The sequence below is a fragment of the Helicoverpa zea genome, chromosome 2 (assembly GCF_022581195.2).
Source record: "Helicoverpa zea isolate HzStark_Cry1AcR chromosome 2, ilHelZeax1.1, whole genome shotgun sequence".
Taxonomy (NCBI): Eukaryota; Metazoa; Arthropoda; class Insecta; order Lepidoptera; family Noctuidae; genus Helicoverpa; species Helicoverpa zea.
In genome coordinates, this window is record NC_061453.1 from 8,966,811 (window position 1) to 8,984,513 (window position 17,703).

At 37.2% G+C, this 17,703-nt stretch overlaps 4 protein-coding genes across 10 annotated transcripts in view; 3 read left to right on the plus strand and 1 right to left on the minus strand.

Moving 5' to 3' along the window:
- LOC124639532 overlaps window positions 1–5,497 on the minus strand; it is a 34,138-nt gene extending 28,641 nt beyond the window's left edge. For 2 of the 6 annotated variants that reach the window (XM_047176992.1, XM_047176984.1), the window contains exons 1-2: window positions 3,901–4,131; window positions 3,320–3,592 (exon numbers count right to left, since the gene is read on the minus strand). The gene's annotated coding sequence lies outside the window, so the exon portion shown is untranslated. Of the gene's footprint in view, window positions 1–3,319; window positions 3,593–3,900; window positions 4,137–5,103; window positions 5,245–5,369 lie in introns of those variants that run through there. The other 4 variants (XM_047176960.1, XM_047176966.1, XM_047176951.1 and 1 more) reach the window with 4 other exon arrangements.
- LOC124639617 (GTP:AMP phosphotransferase AK3, mitochondrial) lies at window positions 897–2,725 on the plus strand. The gene has a single exon (XM_047177059.1). The coding sequence runs from the start codon at window positions 1,301–1,303 to the stop codon at window positions 1,955–1,957; it is 657 nt and encodes a 218-aa protein (XP_047033015.1). The 5' UTR covers window positions 897–1,300; the 3' UTR covers window positions 1,958–2,725.
- A 6,842-nt stretch (window positions 5,498–12,339) lies between the features above and the next one.
- On the plus strand, window positions 12,340–14,933 carry LOC124639603. 2 transcript variants are annotated; one of them, XM_047177054.1, is made up of 3 exons: window positions 12,340–12,772; window positions 14,002–14,191; window positions 14,533–14,933. In XM_047177054.1, the coding sequence occupies exons 1-3, from the start codon at window positions 12,530–12,532 to the stop codon at window positions 14,832–14,834; spliced, it is 735 nt and encodes a 244-aa protein (XP_047033010.1). In that variant the 5' UTR covers window positions 12,340–12,529; the 3' UTR covers window positions 14,835–14,933. The 2 variants fall into 2 exon arrangements, with proteins under 2 accessions (XP_047033010.1, XP_047033003.1); XM_047177047.1 differs by lacking the exon at window positions 12,340–12,772 and adding an exon at window positions 13,653–13,931.
- Window positions 14,934–15,879: 946 nt separating this feature from the next.
- On the plus strand, window positions 15,880–17,598 carry LOC124640556. The gene is made up of 3 exons (XM_047178358.1): window positions 15,880–16,248; window positions 16,677–16,944; window positions 17,256–17,598. Exons 1-3 carry the CDS (start codon window positions 15,880–15,882, stop codon window positions 17,549–17,551), a joined length of 933 nt encoding a protein of 310 aa, XP_047034314.1. The 3' UTR covers window positions 17,552–17,598.
- The last annotated feature ends 105 nt before the right edge of the window (window positions 17,599–17,703 follow it).

Below are 17,703 nucleotides of genomic sequence, written 5' to 3' on the forward strand. Positions count from 1 at the left end.
AAATGTGTCATTGAAAAGAAAAGATAGATATGCATCTTTCAATCACTGGGATATGAATCACTCTTTCATATCTTTATATCAGTAGTTCAGTATAACTCAGTAGCTCGTTTAAACTCGCAACTCGTGTGCGGCTCACTCATTCAAATAGATCATTCAGATATAGTGATAGGTTGGTTGTTGTTTGCATCTTTCTGATATATTGAGCGGTTGCGATTGAACAACTTTTTTCTAATTAAAAAAAATACTATTCTTATGACTGTAGGTACAACCTACTTCTTTTATGTTAATTAGTTCAATGAATAGTCAATCGCAATCTAGTATTGAGTATAAGCATTAGTTTAGTAAGTATTAGAAAATAAAAATAGAAATAGCCTTCTGATTTCCTTTCATACTTTACACAGGCTTAGGACTGTCTACCTACGAAATTATTTACGTGAAAATTAAATTTTAGTTCAAAATGTGTATTTCGAGTCAAAACATGTTTGTTCGGTAGGCGGTAAGTTTTCAATACATTTGACAAGATTATAATACCGAAATATTCACTAAGGACAAACAATTATAAGCCTTATGCGTGAGCAATAGAGTTAACAACTTATTATTGGGTGTCAACTTATTGTGGTCAAAGTAACGACATTCGTAATCGTATGGGTGCGAGCGAGACGGCTCGCTTGACGTTCAACCAATGGCGCGCGACGAAGCTATCCGACGCCACAGATTAGTTAGTACCCGACGCGATGACCGACGAGTGAGTGAGGTGTAAAGAAAGATATACTGAACTACTGACACATTCGGATATGTAAAGATATGAAGAGTGATTGATTCAAATGGAATGATTCATATCATTTGTATCTATCACTCCTGAGTTACCCATCTCTAGTTTGACGTTTGACATTTGAGAATATACTGTGCGCGGTTTAGATTGGTTCAGTGTCGTGTTTTATTACGATTTCATGTGTATTTTAATTTTATTTTACAGTAAATTAACCAAATACACAATGTCTAAAATAATTTAAGTTCAAAGTCAACGAAATCAACTAAAATCAAGCACAGTTTCATACAGAAACCGAAGGAAATATATTACGAAATTAAAACAAAAGTTACGTATTTTGCGGTGACCAGAGTGTTATCAACTATCAAATGCAGATATAATCAGATAAAGTATTATCCAATAAATTCCGCATAACAAACGAGGTCATTATACTGCGACTGTCTGTGTCTACCTATGGTTATATGATAAACTCGTAGAAATACGCAGCGCACAATATTAGCAGTGAATATCAAAGTACAAAGGTCGGCAAGTATGTCTTCGACGAGTAAATTACTAAAATCTTTGATCCTTGGCGCTCCTGCGTCGGGGAAAGGCACCATATCATCCCGAATAGTAAAGAAGTATAACGTAGCGCATGTATCGAGTGGTGACAAGTTGAGGGACCACATTGAAAAACAAACTGATCTGGGAAAAGAAGTGAAAAAATACTTAAATGAAGGAAAACTGGTTCCAGATGATGTGATGATAAAATTTATGATCACAGAACTGAAGAAAGTTGAAAACCAACCATGGCTTCTGGACGGATTCCCGAGAACTGTGGCTCAAGCAAATGCCTTGTGGAAGGTTCAACCTGTAGATGTTGTAGTGAACTTAGTAGTGCCATTTGAAGTGATTATAGATAGAGTAAAGAACCGCTGGGTGCATTTAGCATCAGGACGGGTGTACAATATTGGTTTCAATACGCCCAAGGTTGAAGGCAAGGATGATGTGACTGGTGAAGATTTAATTCAAAGGCCTGATGACAAACCTGAGGCTGTGCGCAAGCGTTTGGAAATTTATGACAGTATTACAAGACCAGTCATAGACTTTTATAAACAGAAAGGTATACTCAAAGAGTTTGAGGGACGCACTTCTGATGAAATATGGCCTAAAGTGACAGCCTATTTGGATCCAATTTTCAAAAAGTAAGCATATCAACACACTTTTATCAGCTGTAGGCAAATACAGTCACGGAAACAATAGATAAAACTTTGATAGGAATTGTACTGGTGCTTCTAACAATAGAATTAAGTCACAAAATATTATGGTATACTATTTAATGTATTTTATAGAATTTTTATAACTGTTAATTATTTTGCAAAGCAGAGCCATTTTATTCCTGTTTTACCTTTTGGTATAATTTTATATTACGTACCTACCTTTATTTTACTAGATGTAATCAAAGTTGTATTTTAATGCATTATAGGTAGTTTTAATTTTAATGTTGAACACATTTGTTTCCAAATACCAAGATTTAGTCCAAAGTTATGAAGTGTGAGTGTGAGTGCAATATAGTGAAATTATTATTGTGTGATAGACGGTTAATGTAGCAAAGAGTATGTAGACAAGGAAATTGTATAACACATTGGTTACAGCCCTAGTCTTCCCTGTCGATATGTACTTATGTATTAGTGTAGTACTTAGGAAGTAGCTGCTAGTTAAGTAATTGACAAAAATAGTGCCTTAATTGGGCTCACAGCAAGACACAAAAAGAAATTCCAATAAAGTAGTTTTAAGAGAAATATATCAAAAACAAGTTCCTTAATTATATCACAAAAATGCCATTTAAGCTCAAATGATATCAAATCTTGTTATTGTTTTTTTTGTAATATATATATTGACTGTTAAAGCTTATTTTACATTTGTTTGTTGAATTTCTATTTGTTTAAAAATAAAAAACAATAGTTTTTATGTAAACGGTTTTTTGATGTTACCTCAACATTAGCTTAAAAATATAGAACTGTAATATACAAGTATGTATGTATGTATAGAATGTAGGTACACGTCTGGAAATAATCGTAAACATCTTCAGCTCTCAGTTGGATGCACGTAATAAAGTTAATTTTCCAGAGCTGTACACATAACCATATTGTATACGTTAGATGTTTTGTAGTAAGCTATTGTTTGTTTACGTTAATCTACATTAGTTCAATTTGAAGAGATCCGTTTGCAATAGACAGGATTACCACGAAACGTAGTCACTCATATTCATATTGAAACGGTGTCATGAAATTCAAGCTTATTGCCGAAGCTACGCTAAAAGCAAATAATGTATTACATAGAGACTCATCAATTTACATATACAAGGACAAAAACCGAAACGCAAAGTAGACATTCAGAAAATATACCCAGCAATAAAGTTGAATATCACAGATACGGCATAGCATGACGAAGACAATAAATTCGGAGAATTATGAATACTATCCGAAACTTATAAATGCTTCGTCCATGACTATGTGTTCCAGAAAACTACACATCACATCTTTAGTCAAGAATAATGTATTCAGTTACCTTATAGCGAATGCGTTGCAATTCAGGCACAATGATTACTTCGTAAACACTATAATAACACCATCAGTCACTGTCGCCTCGCGACAACCGGCTTCTTTTTACGCACTTTTCTCATTATCTACAAGGAAACCGTCCACTGGTATTCTTTAGCATGTAGAATATCTTATTGCTTTTCTATAAGACAGAAATAGTGTAGGGAGAAACGCGGGCCGGCTGCGGGCAGACACGAGCGCGCAAACCCCGACTATTTTTAGCTGCTTTCGTGCATCGGCGCTGAAATTAGATTGTAAATAAAAAGTTTGGGTTAACAGGAGTCGAAGGCCTCATTATTTAGACTTGTAGGTCATCACTTAAACTAACACCTGAAGGGTTTCAACTTAATCTGTAATTAGTTTCCACGTTGTTGGATTGGTTCGAGTAGCACTTTCGGAAAGTTAGGTATTCCAAATATCTCGCTTCATGGTCACAATAAGTAGGTTATACGCTTATTTATAGTATTTTGCGATTTTACATTGTCATGAAAAGCTTAAAGTGAATTCGACACAGTAAACAAAGAGTTCGGGCAAAACTTTTAAACGTACCTAGCATCGTTCACTGATACAACTGCAGCTTCGTTGCTTATTTAACTGGGTCCTAGACTAGATTTAAATACTGCTTATGAAAACGTTTTCAGTTATTTAAAAAAGAATCTAGCGCGAAACCACCGCACTCGAAACTTTAACAACTTTTAACTCACTGTACGGAATTAGAACATTGATGTATCATTGAACGTATGTACCAAATTAATATTTGTAGCGTTTTCAATAATATCTGATCCCGACGCCAGAGGTTTGAGGTTAAGCGATCGGTGTAAATAGAGGAGCGAGGAGTAAAGTGTACGAGCCGATCGACGAGCCAGGCTGTACTGACGGCGTCGGGCCGACTTTCACTGGGGGGTGAGTACCCTTGCCCTGCCGGCTGTCGCACCCTCCACCCTCGGCAGTGACGTCACTCGGGCGCGTCACGACCTACGACGCCGTACGACGCCGCCACCCGATGCTCAATACCCCGCTCCCTAATAGCACGCCTCGTGAAATGTCGCTGCTGCTCCCGAAACGTTACGTAAAATGAAATATGAAAGTACCCACAGCCTGCGTCAGCACACTACATCATTTTCATACGGTTAAGGTCGTTCTGCGCCAAAATTAAAGGGCCTTAAATGCCTACTGCTCTCTTTGAGTTAGAGTTTTCATTGGATTTTGTGTCTCGCAATTTATTACGTATACACAGCTTAACATATAGTCTGTAGTAGCTTTTATGGTTTATGTAAGAGTAGGGCTGCCATCTCGAATTTCGCCAAACCCGGACAAACATTAAAAAAACCCGGACTTTTGGCGTAAATCGCATTTTTTCTCCGAACGAGTACGATTTTTTTTAAACAAAATAATACTTTGTAATCCATTTACTATTAACATATACTTAAATTCAATGAGGTGCTTCCTTACATGAAAAGTGTCCGGGTTTTCCCCGGACACTTCTTGAAACCCCGCCCGGACGGCCCCCGGACGGCCTCCAAACGAGGACAAATCCGGGGAAACCCGGCCGGATGGCAGCCCTATGTAAGAGGTAAGTATGTATCATGTAGGTATCTTCTCCAAATAAAAAGACAGGCCAGTTGCGAGCGTCCCCATTAGAATCAGGCAATAAGCAAAATTCCAAAACGAAGGGGTTCCTGATATACATGAAGATAATTAATTATGCCCTTAAAACTTCCCGTAACTAAGTTCTTTTGTAGTTGTGCCTACCTGCAACCATACTGGACTGCAACTATTCCAGGATAGTATTGAACTCCTATTCAACGCTTGTTGAATGTAGGTATTTGTTTATGTTAATGTAGAATGATCACATCGTCCCTTACCATCAAGTGAGATAGGGTTAAGCGCGTGCTTAAATAAAAAATAAAAATGAATAGTTAGAATAACATGAATATTTGAATACCTGAAAATTCAGAATTATCAAAACAGTTTATAAAACCCACTGAGACCGTGTAAGTTCGGTACTTAGAACCTACATAGATAGAAGAAAAGTTTTAAAAACTCGGTGATCAGGGTTTGAGTACACATCTTGAAACTCTGACCGTTCACCAGCGGCAATCTTTTTCCTTTCCATAAGCGTGGTTCGCAGTCCGTAGCTGACCACGAACTCTCAGGATATGAGAAGCATCCGACGGTTTCGTCTAATGCGCATGCGTGGATGATATGATATCCTGTCTCTTTCATTTTTGCCAAACATTATCAGATCTCCTACTAGGTTCTGTGAGCCTAGTACACTGGCCGCCCGAGAAAAGTTGTTGCCGCCCTTAATGGCCCGCGTTGGGCGGGCTTGGGCGGAGCGGCAATACGCCTTCAGCAATCAGTTTGTTGCGTTTCCTAACTAGACGGCCATTGTGTTGTGCGATTAGATACAGATATAACAAGAGCGGGACTCATTATGGCCTTATTAATTTTTGCATTAGTCATGGACTTGCTTTCGAACATAAAAAAGGCATGGCAAAGTAATTTACAGATGGCTGATTAATTATTTTATAGTAGGCAAAAGTTTTCCTCAAAGGTGATAGTATACCTATTTCTCTATCGTCAGCGTATATTCCAGACTAGCCGTTTTCCCGCGGTTTCATCCGCGTCCCGTGGTAACTACTGCAAGTACCGGGATAAAATATAGCCTATGTTACTCGTGGATAATGTAGCTTTCGAATGGTGAAATATTTTTTAAAAACGGTCCAGTAGTTTTTGAGCCTATTCATTACAACCAAACAAACAAACAAAGTTTTCCTCTTTATAATATTAGTATAGATAAAACTTACATATATCATGTGACTTCCAAATAGTTAAATGGGTGTTAGCAGGTTTCGAATCTAGTGCATACTATTGCATGAAAACGTAACTTCCGGGAAATGACTACGCGGGCGGTGTGGGGCGGAGCGGCGTTACCCGCCTTCCACAACAACCTTATTGCCTTACGATCACTATCTTCACTTACCATTAGGGCAAGATTTAGATCCTGTTTAACTTAAGAGACGATAATAATAACAAAGATAGGTACAGACCTAACCTTTGTTTATGTCTGTTTAAATAGCTTTTGATAATAAGGTCGATACTTATCTGTATTTATAAATCAACAACCATGTTGTTTTCCATTTATAAGGCAGCTAATAATTCTTGGCACGGAACAACATTATTAAAAGCATAACATCTAAATTATCTCAACATGAATGTATTACTAGCATTAAGAGCTTCATTAAATATCGGTAAAAGGTCGTTTATTTTAGGAACGACTCTAATTAAAAGATTCTTATCAATGTCGCGCGTGATTCTGAAAGAAGCCAAGTTAATGCTATAAAGTCCTCTAAATATACGGTTATGCCTTTTGTTATTATGAAGCCCTAGTAATTTCGCCACGTGACATCGACTCGCGCCGCCCTCCGAATCAGCCGGTGGGCGGAGAATTTTTCCGGAATTCCCACAGATTTTCTTCTTCATAAAACATTTTTTGAATTCAGGAATAACTAAAATACCTTATTCGATTTCGGAACGACCATTATTGAGTGGGATGGTTAACGTAGGTAGGAGTAGAATGGAGGTGTTAGGAATTCATAAAACAAAAAAAATAAAAGGTAAGAGTTTTATTGTTTTTGCACAATTACCTAAATAAATCTTAACTTGAACCTTTTTATTGTGATTAAGTAGGTGCCTAGTTGTAATCAACACGCCTACCTTTGATAACTGAAATGTCAAGGTCGGTTTTATGGTTCAGACACTTGATCGTAATTGAATTAAGGATAAACACTATACCTAATGACTGAATTGGGCTTCTAGAAAAGTTGATCGCTTCTCGTCGTTTTTATCCGTATTTATACCTATGTATTTATCAATGGTATTTAGTGCTTAAATTCTGGAAGTAGCCAATCAATTAATACTTATCTGAGCAGACCGCAAACACCTAAAAATTTACTATGACCTAGGTATATGTATATGGCCTAAGTTCCCCGACAACATAAACGTCAGTTATGAAGTGGTTTACGATGAATTTTCATGTACGAATTTCAAAATAAACAGTTGATTCTATGTCACAAATAAACACCAAGTTTAAATAGGCAAAATAAATGACAATTAGGCAAAAAAGAAAAAAAAACTTATCTGGCCGAAATCAAACCTATTTGTCAAATCAAAAGATAACACCCAATTGTCTCGATAAGTAACGACTTAGACATCTTTAAGTGTTCTGTTTTCCTGGTCGAATCGACCTCTGGTGCGGACAGAGCAACCCCAACCGAAGCGTCATCCTTGGGGTAAAAGGTCACGTGAAATGCCAAAGATTCACAGTTTTGGCACGTACCGGTAATTTGCAAGGTCTCTGCGTTCCGAAACTTATGTAACGAGACTGCATATCTACCTAACTACATCTATCTGGAAATATTTGTTTTCGGTACCTTTTAAAATAATTACCATCACCTCGGATTAAATATATTATATAAAAGATTCTGATCCCCAGATAATTGTTATTTGCGCTTATTTTATTGGGGTTCTAAAGCTAAATCGTTTAAATGTAGGGTCGAGATTAATTTTATTCGACCCTCAGCAATCGTCACCGAGACATGACGTCACAATCATATAGTCGAGTACCGTTTCACCCCCGACGAGTCACCCCTCGCGTGCGGCCGACGTCAGCGCCGAATCGTGACCCTTTGTATTAGGGCTTCATAAAATAATGGATATAAAGCTACCCCTATAGTTTCGGTTCTGAGGACGTCATTTATCGATCGGCTTACGTCTGGCTAGAAATGCGTAATAAGTGCAGCATGCTGGGGCAATCAAGATCTGAGACATTGACGATGATTTAGAGTGATTATTGGTTAAGCTTTATAACGTGCTTTGTCTTTCTTAAAAAATCGTTAGGTACCTGTTTTTTGATAAGTTAATCCAGTTCAAACAAGTGTGTCAAAGTTTTTCATTAGGTAAACTAAGACGGGTTTTCTCAGAATATATACTAGGTAACTTAAAAGTTTTTAAAACCATTTTTTAATAATCTTGAATTGAAAATTTATTTTGAAAATTAACAATTTAAATAAAATAAATTAGAAAATGCAAAGGGTAGATTTTAAGCGGCGAGGAATATTGAAGTGGTTTTAGAAATCTCTCTTAAAGCCAAAGTGTACATAGGTGGCCAGAATAGAAGAAACTTAATGACGTAGATAATAAGGGATTTCTGCCAAAGTTACTCTGGATCAACTTAACTGTGTAAGAGGGCTAAAGAGGGTATTTAGACGATGACGATGAGATGATGATGAGACTAGGCGAGATTCCACCTTTGTGCGGCACTTGAACACACATTTATGTTTCTTCTGGTCTATTCTCTGGCCTTCATTACCAAATTGCTTGCGAACATTTGTCCTCGTAACTGTAATCTTTGAAGATATTAACTGTATAATCAGTTATTTGTTTGATTGGTCGTAACGGGCTTTCTCGATAAAACATGTACATGTATGTAATCGAGATTTACATTCGAAAAGTAGGTAATGTTTATAAACTAGCAACCTTTCTTTTTAATTTATTATTTGTCTTATTTCGAACGATTTAAACATTTGTTTTAAATACAAACGCGGGACTGTAATGGCACTGCAAACAGCGTTATCATTGATGTACCTGCCTGGGCATGATAAACATTGTCCCCTTATGATATTTGCATAGCATCGATATATTTCCATGTCCAAACATTGTTATCGTTTATTATCAATCATCAGTCACTTGCCCTTCGCGAATCCCTCCCCACTGGTTATCATGTATGACGTCATCACCCCTCGTGACCACCCCCCTCCCAATAGTTAGACAAAACTATTTTTACCTTCTCACTATCATGTTGCCCTATTGTGTTACACTAGCAAGCGCGGGGCGCCCGCGTTAGTTGTCAACTTATGGCGAGTACAACCCTTCTCATCGCTCATGCTACCCTAGTACATTCGTAGTCAAGGCGTTACGTCACTACGGAAAATTTGAGAGGGCAAGTTTTAGAGACTACGCCAAACCGCCCTCGCTACTACGCGCTACGCCGAGGCTCTACGACTTGTAAGAGTGACTACGGCTACGAAAATTTAAGATTTTTACTAGCGAGAGGTGGTAAATCCACGGTAAATCGCTTGTAATTTAATTATTATTATAGGTATTCCGTTTTTGATATGCAGTTTTTTCTAATTCAATTTCTAAGATTTATCCATCTCGCTGACCCGTCGTAACCTACTCTACTTGGTTGAATGGATAAAAGACGAGTTGTTACATTAAAAAAATCTTACAATAAATGAAAGATTAAAGTAAATCTAGACAGTAAGTATTCGAGGAATTATAATATAGGGACCACCCAAACAAAGTTTTTTGATAACTGTATCTGAAAGTTACCTGTGGGGTGTTAAAACATTGTAAATTAAATCTACAAAACAGCAGTCAACTAACCAAAATAGATTTTAAGTACGATAACTAACAATACTTATGAGACGTAGCTTGTTAGGATATCTAACCACAAAACACGGGCATTTTATAAGAAATACATTTAATTCCACAAAAACAACTATCAATTTCTTACGTTATATTTATTTGTATTAACCTGATTATTTATTTCTGTCCTTGATATAAATTGACTGTTATACAAGCAAACATCTTACAAAGTACCCAATCAACATGTTTTATTGTATTTTTATTCTATACACACTTTATTCACTATAAACAGCGCTATAAATTACAAAAGTACGGAGTGTACACAGTGATAATAGTTTTGTTTTGATGGGAACACGTTATACGGAGCTAGATAGACGTAGTGGAAAACTGCCTGAAAATCATATCTCCGTAATCCTGAACTCCTGGTAGAAATAACCTCTGAAACGTCGACTACGCGTTCCGTCCCGCATTTTGTTCAGCTAACTAAAACTTTTACGAAGTCTGAACTTTTTCGGGGGAAAGACGCTTTTTTGTTAAAACTGAGCAATTTAGTTTACCAAATTTTTTGTATACATAGTTTTAAAACGTTTTGGTATTAAATCATTGTAGTTACGTAATTTATGTAAAATAACATGAAATAAAATAACTGAAAAAAAAAACCTACTTTTATATAATATTCTTTAAGTCCCAAAAGATTTAATTAATTTCTTTTTTAAGTTAACTTAAAAGAAAACACCGCAACTATTTCGCGCAAACAAAATGCTACGAGCAATTTGACTACCGCACGCTACGGCGAAAGCGTAGCGTACTTCGCTGTAGGCGCTCGTAGCAACCGCAGAGCCTACGCGCCGCGCTCCGTGCCTGAAGTATCGACCCCTTCGTGACGTAGCAAGAGGACTCCACGTCACTTATGCAGCCTTAGTACAGAAAACCACAAAGCCTTTGGGGTGGTATTATACGAATTCAATGGCATGTTATGGGGTTTATTACTCCCATGCTTTTGGGGCTTTGGTATTTTAGGGGTGAGAAAATGTTTTGGGTTGTAGTCTAGGTGCATTAAATAAAATACGTAATATTTTAAATGCACGTTTTACTGTAAAATATATTTATTAGTTAAGTAGATTGCACTTAATTACTGTTTATTTATTTCTTTAAAGTATGTATTTAATAACTACTCAATTTTAATTTCAAATGTTTTGTCAAATTAAATAAAAAATTTAAATGATCATTTTTATTGAAAAAAATTGAAAGAATACACATTAAAACTTTATTTGTAGCAAAAGAAAACAGCTCATCAACAAACTATGCGTTGATCCCAAATTCGCAGATTCCTCTGTACCTAAGTACTAAGACATCAGATTGTGTTGGAAACATTGTTAGCCTAGATTGAGTCTGGAATATCGTAACATACATATATGTTGTCCCGGTATTTAGGTACATGGAGTACTGGCGCGTTACTAATCGCTACAAAGGACTCGCTGAGTTGTTCACAAACAGAGCAATGTTAGCGCTACTCCAAAACTTCGGCAGCTAATGTTAGCTCTACAAACTAGAATGAATGATAATTGCATTTCATAATTGAAAAGTTGTAATTTCATTTCCAAACTTTGAACTGCATTTAGTTGCAAATACTGTCCAAAATATTTATGTCTACGCGAACTACGTAACTAGCGAACTACGTTCCTATTTTACTAACAAACAAATGGTATAATTAGTAGTGAGTGCATAGTTCTAGAGTTCAGTTTGTAGGTAGTAGCAGGCACGTTTTGATAGAGCCACATCCTTCAAGCTTTGAGTCCTTGGTATGCAGGGCTTCCATTAGACATGGCACACTACGTCACACATTGCGCACCAGTCTCTTTCTACGTCACTGAACGTTGTAGGCGCTCACGGAGTTAGATACATGTATTTACCATTTCTGTAATACAATGTTCTACTGTGTTTAATGTTAGAATCAAAACTTTATAGCTATAACAAAGCAAAATATCTCGAAAGTAATTTAGATAAAATTTAACATGTAAAATCCTTTTGATCTTAGTAACTCATTACCTGAATCATTTTTATGTCATCGCGTCATGAATAAATTATAAAAAAGGGTCACACATTCTCAACTTTGCAAAAGCACGGACGGATCCATATTACGCACACTACTATGCCGTATCGTGAGCGTGACCCGTTCGATAACCACCCTTCGTGACGTCAGAGCGCTATATTGATTTTCTCCACCCCATACTCTAATACTTCTGCACTCCTGGCATCTAAGTATGCCGGGGAAAGCTTTTGTCTACGGAAAACTTGAGAAGGCACTGGAAAATTCTTAAGAAAATCATCTTCTTTTGTGGTACTTCCGAGTTAGCGTTAATAGCCATGGAAATATTCAAACACATTTTCAGTGGATCGTTTCATTACAGAACAACATTTGTCATACAAACATACAGACAGGAAAATTGTAGATGATGTGAGTGCACGTCTGGCTTACATGAGAGGGGACTGTCAACGTGTTGATAAAGTTTATTAAGGAAGTATTCTCGCATAAGTAGTAAATTACCACCACGACTGGTACAGCGCCAGTCGAGTGCTGTTCATTTGGGAGCCCGCCCACGTGTTCTCGCCACTTTGCCTTCACTTCATCCGCCGGGCTAATCTGTAAAACATCTCCTTTCGCGCATTGTCTCCTAGTACTGCCGGTTCAGTTTATCCGAAACTTTATCCGATATTATCCGGGTTATCCAGCCCGCTTAATCCAATGGCGTGCAATAGTGTTATTTTGATTGCACTGTGCTTGGGTTTGGTGCATTGTTACAGCCAGTACAGTTTCGAAAGTCATAAATATTGTGATGACCTGTCGCCGTATTATGGAAATATTAGTTTGGACCAAATAGCTGGTATTTGGTATGGCGTAGAAAAAATACCGCACACCAGAGGAGAATATAAAATAGAGCATACACAGGAATGTTTTTACATTGACATAAAGGAGATAAACATTGAGGTTAGTTATTTTGATTGGTTTATTTATACTCACCCCGCTAAAATACGAATTAGTTATGTATTTGCATGCTAAAGGAGTTTCAAACACTTATTTTCCTAGTATCTATATATAAATTAACTAACAAAAATTATAAAACGCAAATGTATGTTTCTTTGCGTAGTTTTCGTTGTAAGCCGGATGAACCAGGTTAGAAAAGAAAAGGTTATGCACATAGTCTGATCCACAAAGAGATTTTTCACCCATTTTTTTTGTAACTGGTTCCTTCGGATTGCAAGTAGGTACGACTGCAAAAAAAATGCCTATGTAAATAAACGAGCTTTTTCATTCATGCGTAGTCTTATAAGTGTTTTTTTTTTTTTGGAAATGAATAATCACCAAACTTAATGTGTATAATGAACCTACTTACTACGCACTTACCTAGTACATGCATGCTATGTGAACTAAAGCGAATTATGGTTATTTTTAATATCTTCGATGTCCTGTTACTGTCCCGTTGAAAATATAATTGCATGACCTTAAACATCAGTACATTAAAAAATATAAAAAAAAATATCAGCTTTTCACACAATGTCGGTTAGGTTTGTAATTTTATAGCTATCACAACTGATAAAATATGTACAGAATACATTATTATAACAAAATACACGTACTTCAACATAAAGCATATATTGCAGTGCAAGTTTAAGTAAATGCCCTTAAATATGCTGATTAGTCTATGACTATGATTCTCAAAAAGGCCTACTTATAACAGGATACGGGGTGGTAGTGTCAATTAATAGGTTAATTGTAATTATGGTTCACGTTAGTACGTAACAAGACGTAATGTAATCAAGTGGGACAGTGTTTGAATGATAATTAGACTCCCGGTGTCGGGAAACAGATCGCTCACGACTACTCATCACACATTTCAATGATGGGCGTAGTTTTACTCGGATTATGTTTCATTACGTCCACTTTGGCAGCCAACGTTAATTTTTGCCAGAACCTAGACCCAACGCATGACTTTGACGAAGAATCTGTGTTAGGCATGTGGTATATCCACGAGTATGTGTTCCACAGAGAAAATGTTACGAAAACTGAAGCTAATCCGTACTGTCCTATTGTGCAGATTAGAAAGTTTGAGGATTATGTTGAAGGGGGCCTGTTGAACCATAACTTAGTGAGTGGAACATAAGCACATTCCTCATTTGTTTTCGTTTAGAAACTTAATTGTGTTTGGTCTGTTGCAGCCTACTCCGCCGACGCCGTACCCTCAGCTTACGAACTCACCGTACGTGAACCGTCAGTACAACATGCACGAGCCGTACCGCATCAGACACTTCGTCCTGGAGTGGCACGAGGGTATCTGGCAAGACGACTACCACATTAAGGTCAACACCTCCCACAAAGGATTCTGGGCCACCGATGTTCCTAATAGATGTAAGGAAATATTATTTGTACCTATAGGATTTTATAACAGAGTTATATAGCAGGAGATTTATTTACCTACTATGAAGAGCTAATCATGTGGTCACTCCATTACTGGCTTCATACAGTAGGAAGGTATTTATAAATTCTATGGGTAAAAGGAGTGTAAATTAAGAAACTCAAAGTAATGCAACATCTCACGCCAACTCTAAAATTCAAAACACCTATTAAAACAAAAAAGGAAGGGATTTAATTATTTGCCCTTGTCCAGAAAATAATTATAAATCTCCCTTTTTTAGTGCTTTATAAAATACAGTTGCTACTTATTTACAGTGTTCATTGTATTATTTCAGCTGTCGGCGACATGTACAGATTCTTCGGCGGTGTCATCCAAGTATTGAAAGTGGCTAACAACCACCTGGTGCTGAACTTCTGCATGCGGCTGCCCAGCTCACAGCTGTTTAGCGTCGTGCTTTCCAGAAATGAGAACCAGCTGACCCCCGAAGACCTGGCCAGCATCCACAACGTGTTCACTCTGAAGCATCTCTCCACATCGGCCCTTAAAAGGGTCTGTGAAAACTCAGCGTCGAGCATAACTATATCGACTTTACTACTCTTTATAGTTACTTATACGATTTGGGGATCCCACATGTAAAATATTCAATTTTATAAGTACGTATAGTATTCAGAGATAAAACTATTAATATTGATATATTTTTGTATGAAAAAAGAGAAATAAATTATTTATTATGTATGTGTCGTTTTGTTAAGCAATTTCTTATCCCCCTGTCCTATATTTAGACTACGGTCTAATCCTAATACCTACGAATCTTCAAAGGTGGAACAGTCTTATCTCCAGTTCTGTTCAATAAGGATTAAGGTAAGTCATGTATAAAATATAGATCTTCAGTCCTTTGCACCAATACGCTTGAAGCAAACAATTGTTGTCTGTCTACTTGTGTCAAGATATTTGTTCGAAGCAAAAAGTCTCAAAGCGAAACCAATTCAACGGGCTTTTGGAGTTATTGATTGCTATTGATTTTACCAACTGGTAAGAAATAATTATAAAGATCAGGATAATTGGCGTTAGTTCTCATGTACCCCACCCTAGTTAATAACTTAACTAATAGAAATATGTTTAGATTAACTTACTGTCTACAATAATGAATTTATTGCTATGGTTTGGTAAAGAAATACTTGGTGTTTAGAGATACAGTGAATAAGAATCTGTAGACGGTTTTAAAAGTTAAAACTTATGTCAATTTATCAAAGAATACTATATTTTTTTTCAAGTATACAAGTAATAGCCTATTTGTAATTTATATGTAGGCTATACATAGAAATATAATTGTGTTTTTCAATTTATCTCGTAAAACAAGCTACGCCCACGAGTTCACCCACAATCCTGTGGATATTTTACATGTTTTGTGCGGTAGAAAATTGCTTGTAGCTTTCGTGTAGGCTCTAGGCAGGATTTTTCCTTTAGTTTATAGAAACTATAAAAATATGAGGACGGCCTTGTATGTTATAATAATGATTAGGTACTCATACAAATCAAGATAAACACCAATTTGCATTTTTTCATGTTCTGCATACTGATTTACGCGTGAACGCATTTAAAAACAGATTACAACAATCAAGTATTCACAACCAGTGCAATAGTTACCTACTAAGCCTATACTAGACTTATTGTTTATGAGATGCGTCCCGATGAGTCATGCGTACTGCAGTTGTGCCATGCAGGGAGCATCACCTGCACCAATTCGCTAATTGGTACCGCGGCTTCGAACGACGCCTTGTCCCATATTCCTCGCGAACCCAGTACAGACATGTTGGCCGCGCTGCCATTTTGTCTACTCCTTACCGTGGGCCATGTTCAAGGCTTCTGTGGTGACAACATTCGGTGGTCTCACAACTTCAACATAGAGGATGCATACGGCATGTGGTACGGCGTCGGGTACGCCCAGCACACCCCCGACTTGACGAACAAGCCGAACACCGTGGGCTGCGTCACGCTTCACATAACTGACGTCACTACTGAACCTCAGGATGATTGGCTTGATTGGTCTGTAAGTACTAATAATTGTAATAATTCTTTATCTAGCTAAAGCTAGTTTCGAAGGTGATGCCTTATTACCCTAGTACTTAGCTCAATAGTTAAGACCTATGCACGTAGCGGGCTATCTAGAACAACTTAATTAAAAGCGATCATTCAATTGATGAAATTGTGGTATATGGTGTTGCAGTGTCTGTGGTTGCTGTTAATTTACCGTAGCACTATATAAGTTACCAGTTGCTTGCTGTTATTGAAGACATTCTGACATTTAATAAAACATAACGAGAAACGAATATTAATAAATTACAATGTAATATAACTAATGGAAAACCCACAGGATCTTGCGATAAGCTCATCACATCCCTCATTCGGGATATGACACAAAAAAATCCCCTCATCAATAAAAAAGACAATGTGCTTAATAGTTTAATTTTATTCTAGATCCAAAAACACAATTATTCAGATGAAAATTGGCGGTCCTACAAGAGCAACCCATGGTCGGAAGACGTTCTGTCTGGCTCCTGGCTGGACATCCGAGTAAAGAGGAAAGCGAAGAGGGACATATACAACGAGAGGCGGCTGCGAGTGGTGTGGGATGAGGATGGACAGTCCGTGGAGCAAGTCTACCTGTACACTCCAGAGGCGCCTGGGCTGTGGACCGCCGACCAGCGCAGGCCTTTGGAGAGAGAAATGTTGTCCAAAGGAATTGGTATTCTATTATCTTTCATTTATTCAATATAAGATTATAATGTTCTGCTTTAATTCAACAGCAGTATGTTACACCATTAAGGAATTGGTATTTATAATAACATTGGAAAAAAAAATGTTACAAAGTTTTGAACTCACACATTAGTGTCTATTTATAGTGCACGAGCCTCGTAATTACCCGTTTAAACATCATTGATATCAAAACATAGAAATTCACTATTTCGCATTGTATTTTTGTATTGTATAACAGCTTTCAGCAGTGTCACCTAAGACTACATTACTGACATTAACAATTCATTCTTTCTTTCTCAGATGTTTGGAACCCCGACGAACCCCCAAGGCATCCACAGGTGATACGAATATTGAAGGTTAAGCAAAATTTCATGATCATCAACCACTGTTCCGAGATCAGTGGGGCTGTGTTCTCGCTGATCCTCCGAAGGTCGCCCTCAAGGGTCGACAGGTGGGAGTGGTTTGACTACAAGAGGCAGTTCTTTAACTTCGAGCTACCTAATGTGTATCGATATTCCGCAGTGTGTGCAGGCTGCATTGAAACCAGCTCAGTCATTTTTGTTTTAATGTGTGCGGCTGTTTTTGTACTTTTATGAGGTCCTCATGTATTATTTAGTTGCAATAAAATAAATGTTTAAAACAATGTTTCCATTTGATTCCTATCTCTGGTAAGGAAATCAACAGGCAGGTAGAATATTAGGCAGGGCCGTAAATGTAGAGTTAAAATCAATATTTGACTTTCTTTTTG

Coding starts and splice junctions, on each gene's coding strand:
- LOC124639617 (XM_047177059.1), top strand. CDS start 1,301: ATGTCTTCGACGAGTAAATTACTAAAATCTTTGATCCTTGGCGCTCCT.
- LOC124639603 (XM_047177047.1), top strand. CDS start 13,683: ATGATGGGCGTAGTTTTACTCGGATTATGTTTCATTACGTCCACTTTG. Junction 13,932..14,001: donor GCCTGTTGAACCATAACTTA/GTGAGTGGAACA, acceptor GGTCTGTTGCAG/CCTACTCCGCCGACGCCGTA. Junction 14,192..14,532: donor CACCGATGTTCCTAATAGAT/GTAAGGAAATAT, acceptor GTATTATTTCAG/CTGTCGGCGACATGTACAGA.
- LOC124640556 (XM_047178358.1), top strand. CDS start 15,880: ATGCGTCCCGATGAGTCATGCGTACTGCAGTTGTGCCATGCAGGGAGC. Junction 16,249..16,676: donor ATGATTGGCTTGATTGGTCT/GTAAGTACTAAT, acceptor ATTTTATTCTAG/ATCCAAAAACACAATTATTC. Junction 16,945..17,255: donor AATGTTGTCCAAAGGAATTG/GTATTCTATTAT, acceptor TTTCTTTCTCAG/ATGTTTGGAACCCCGACGAA.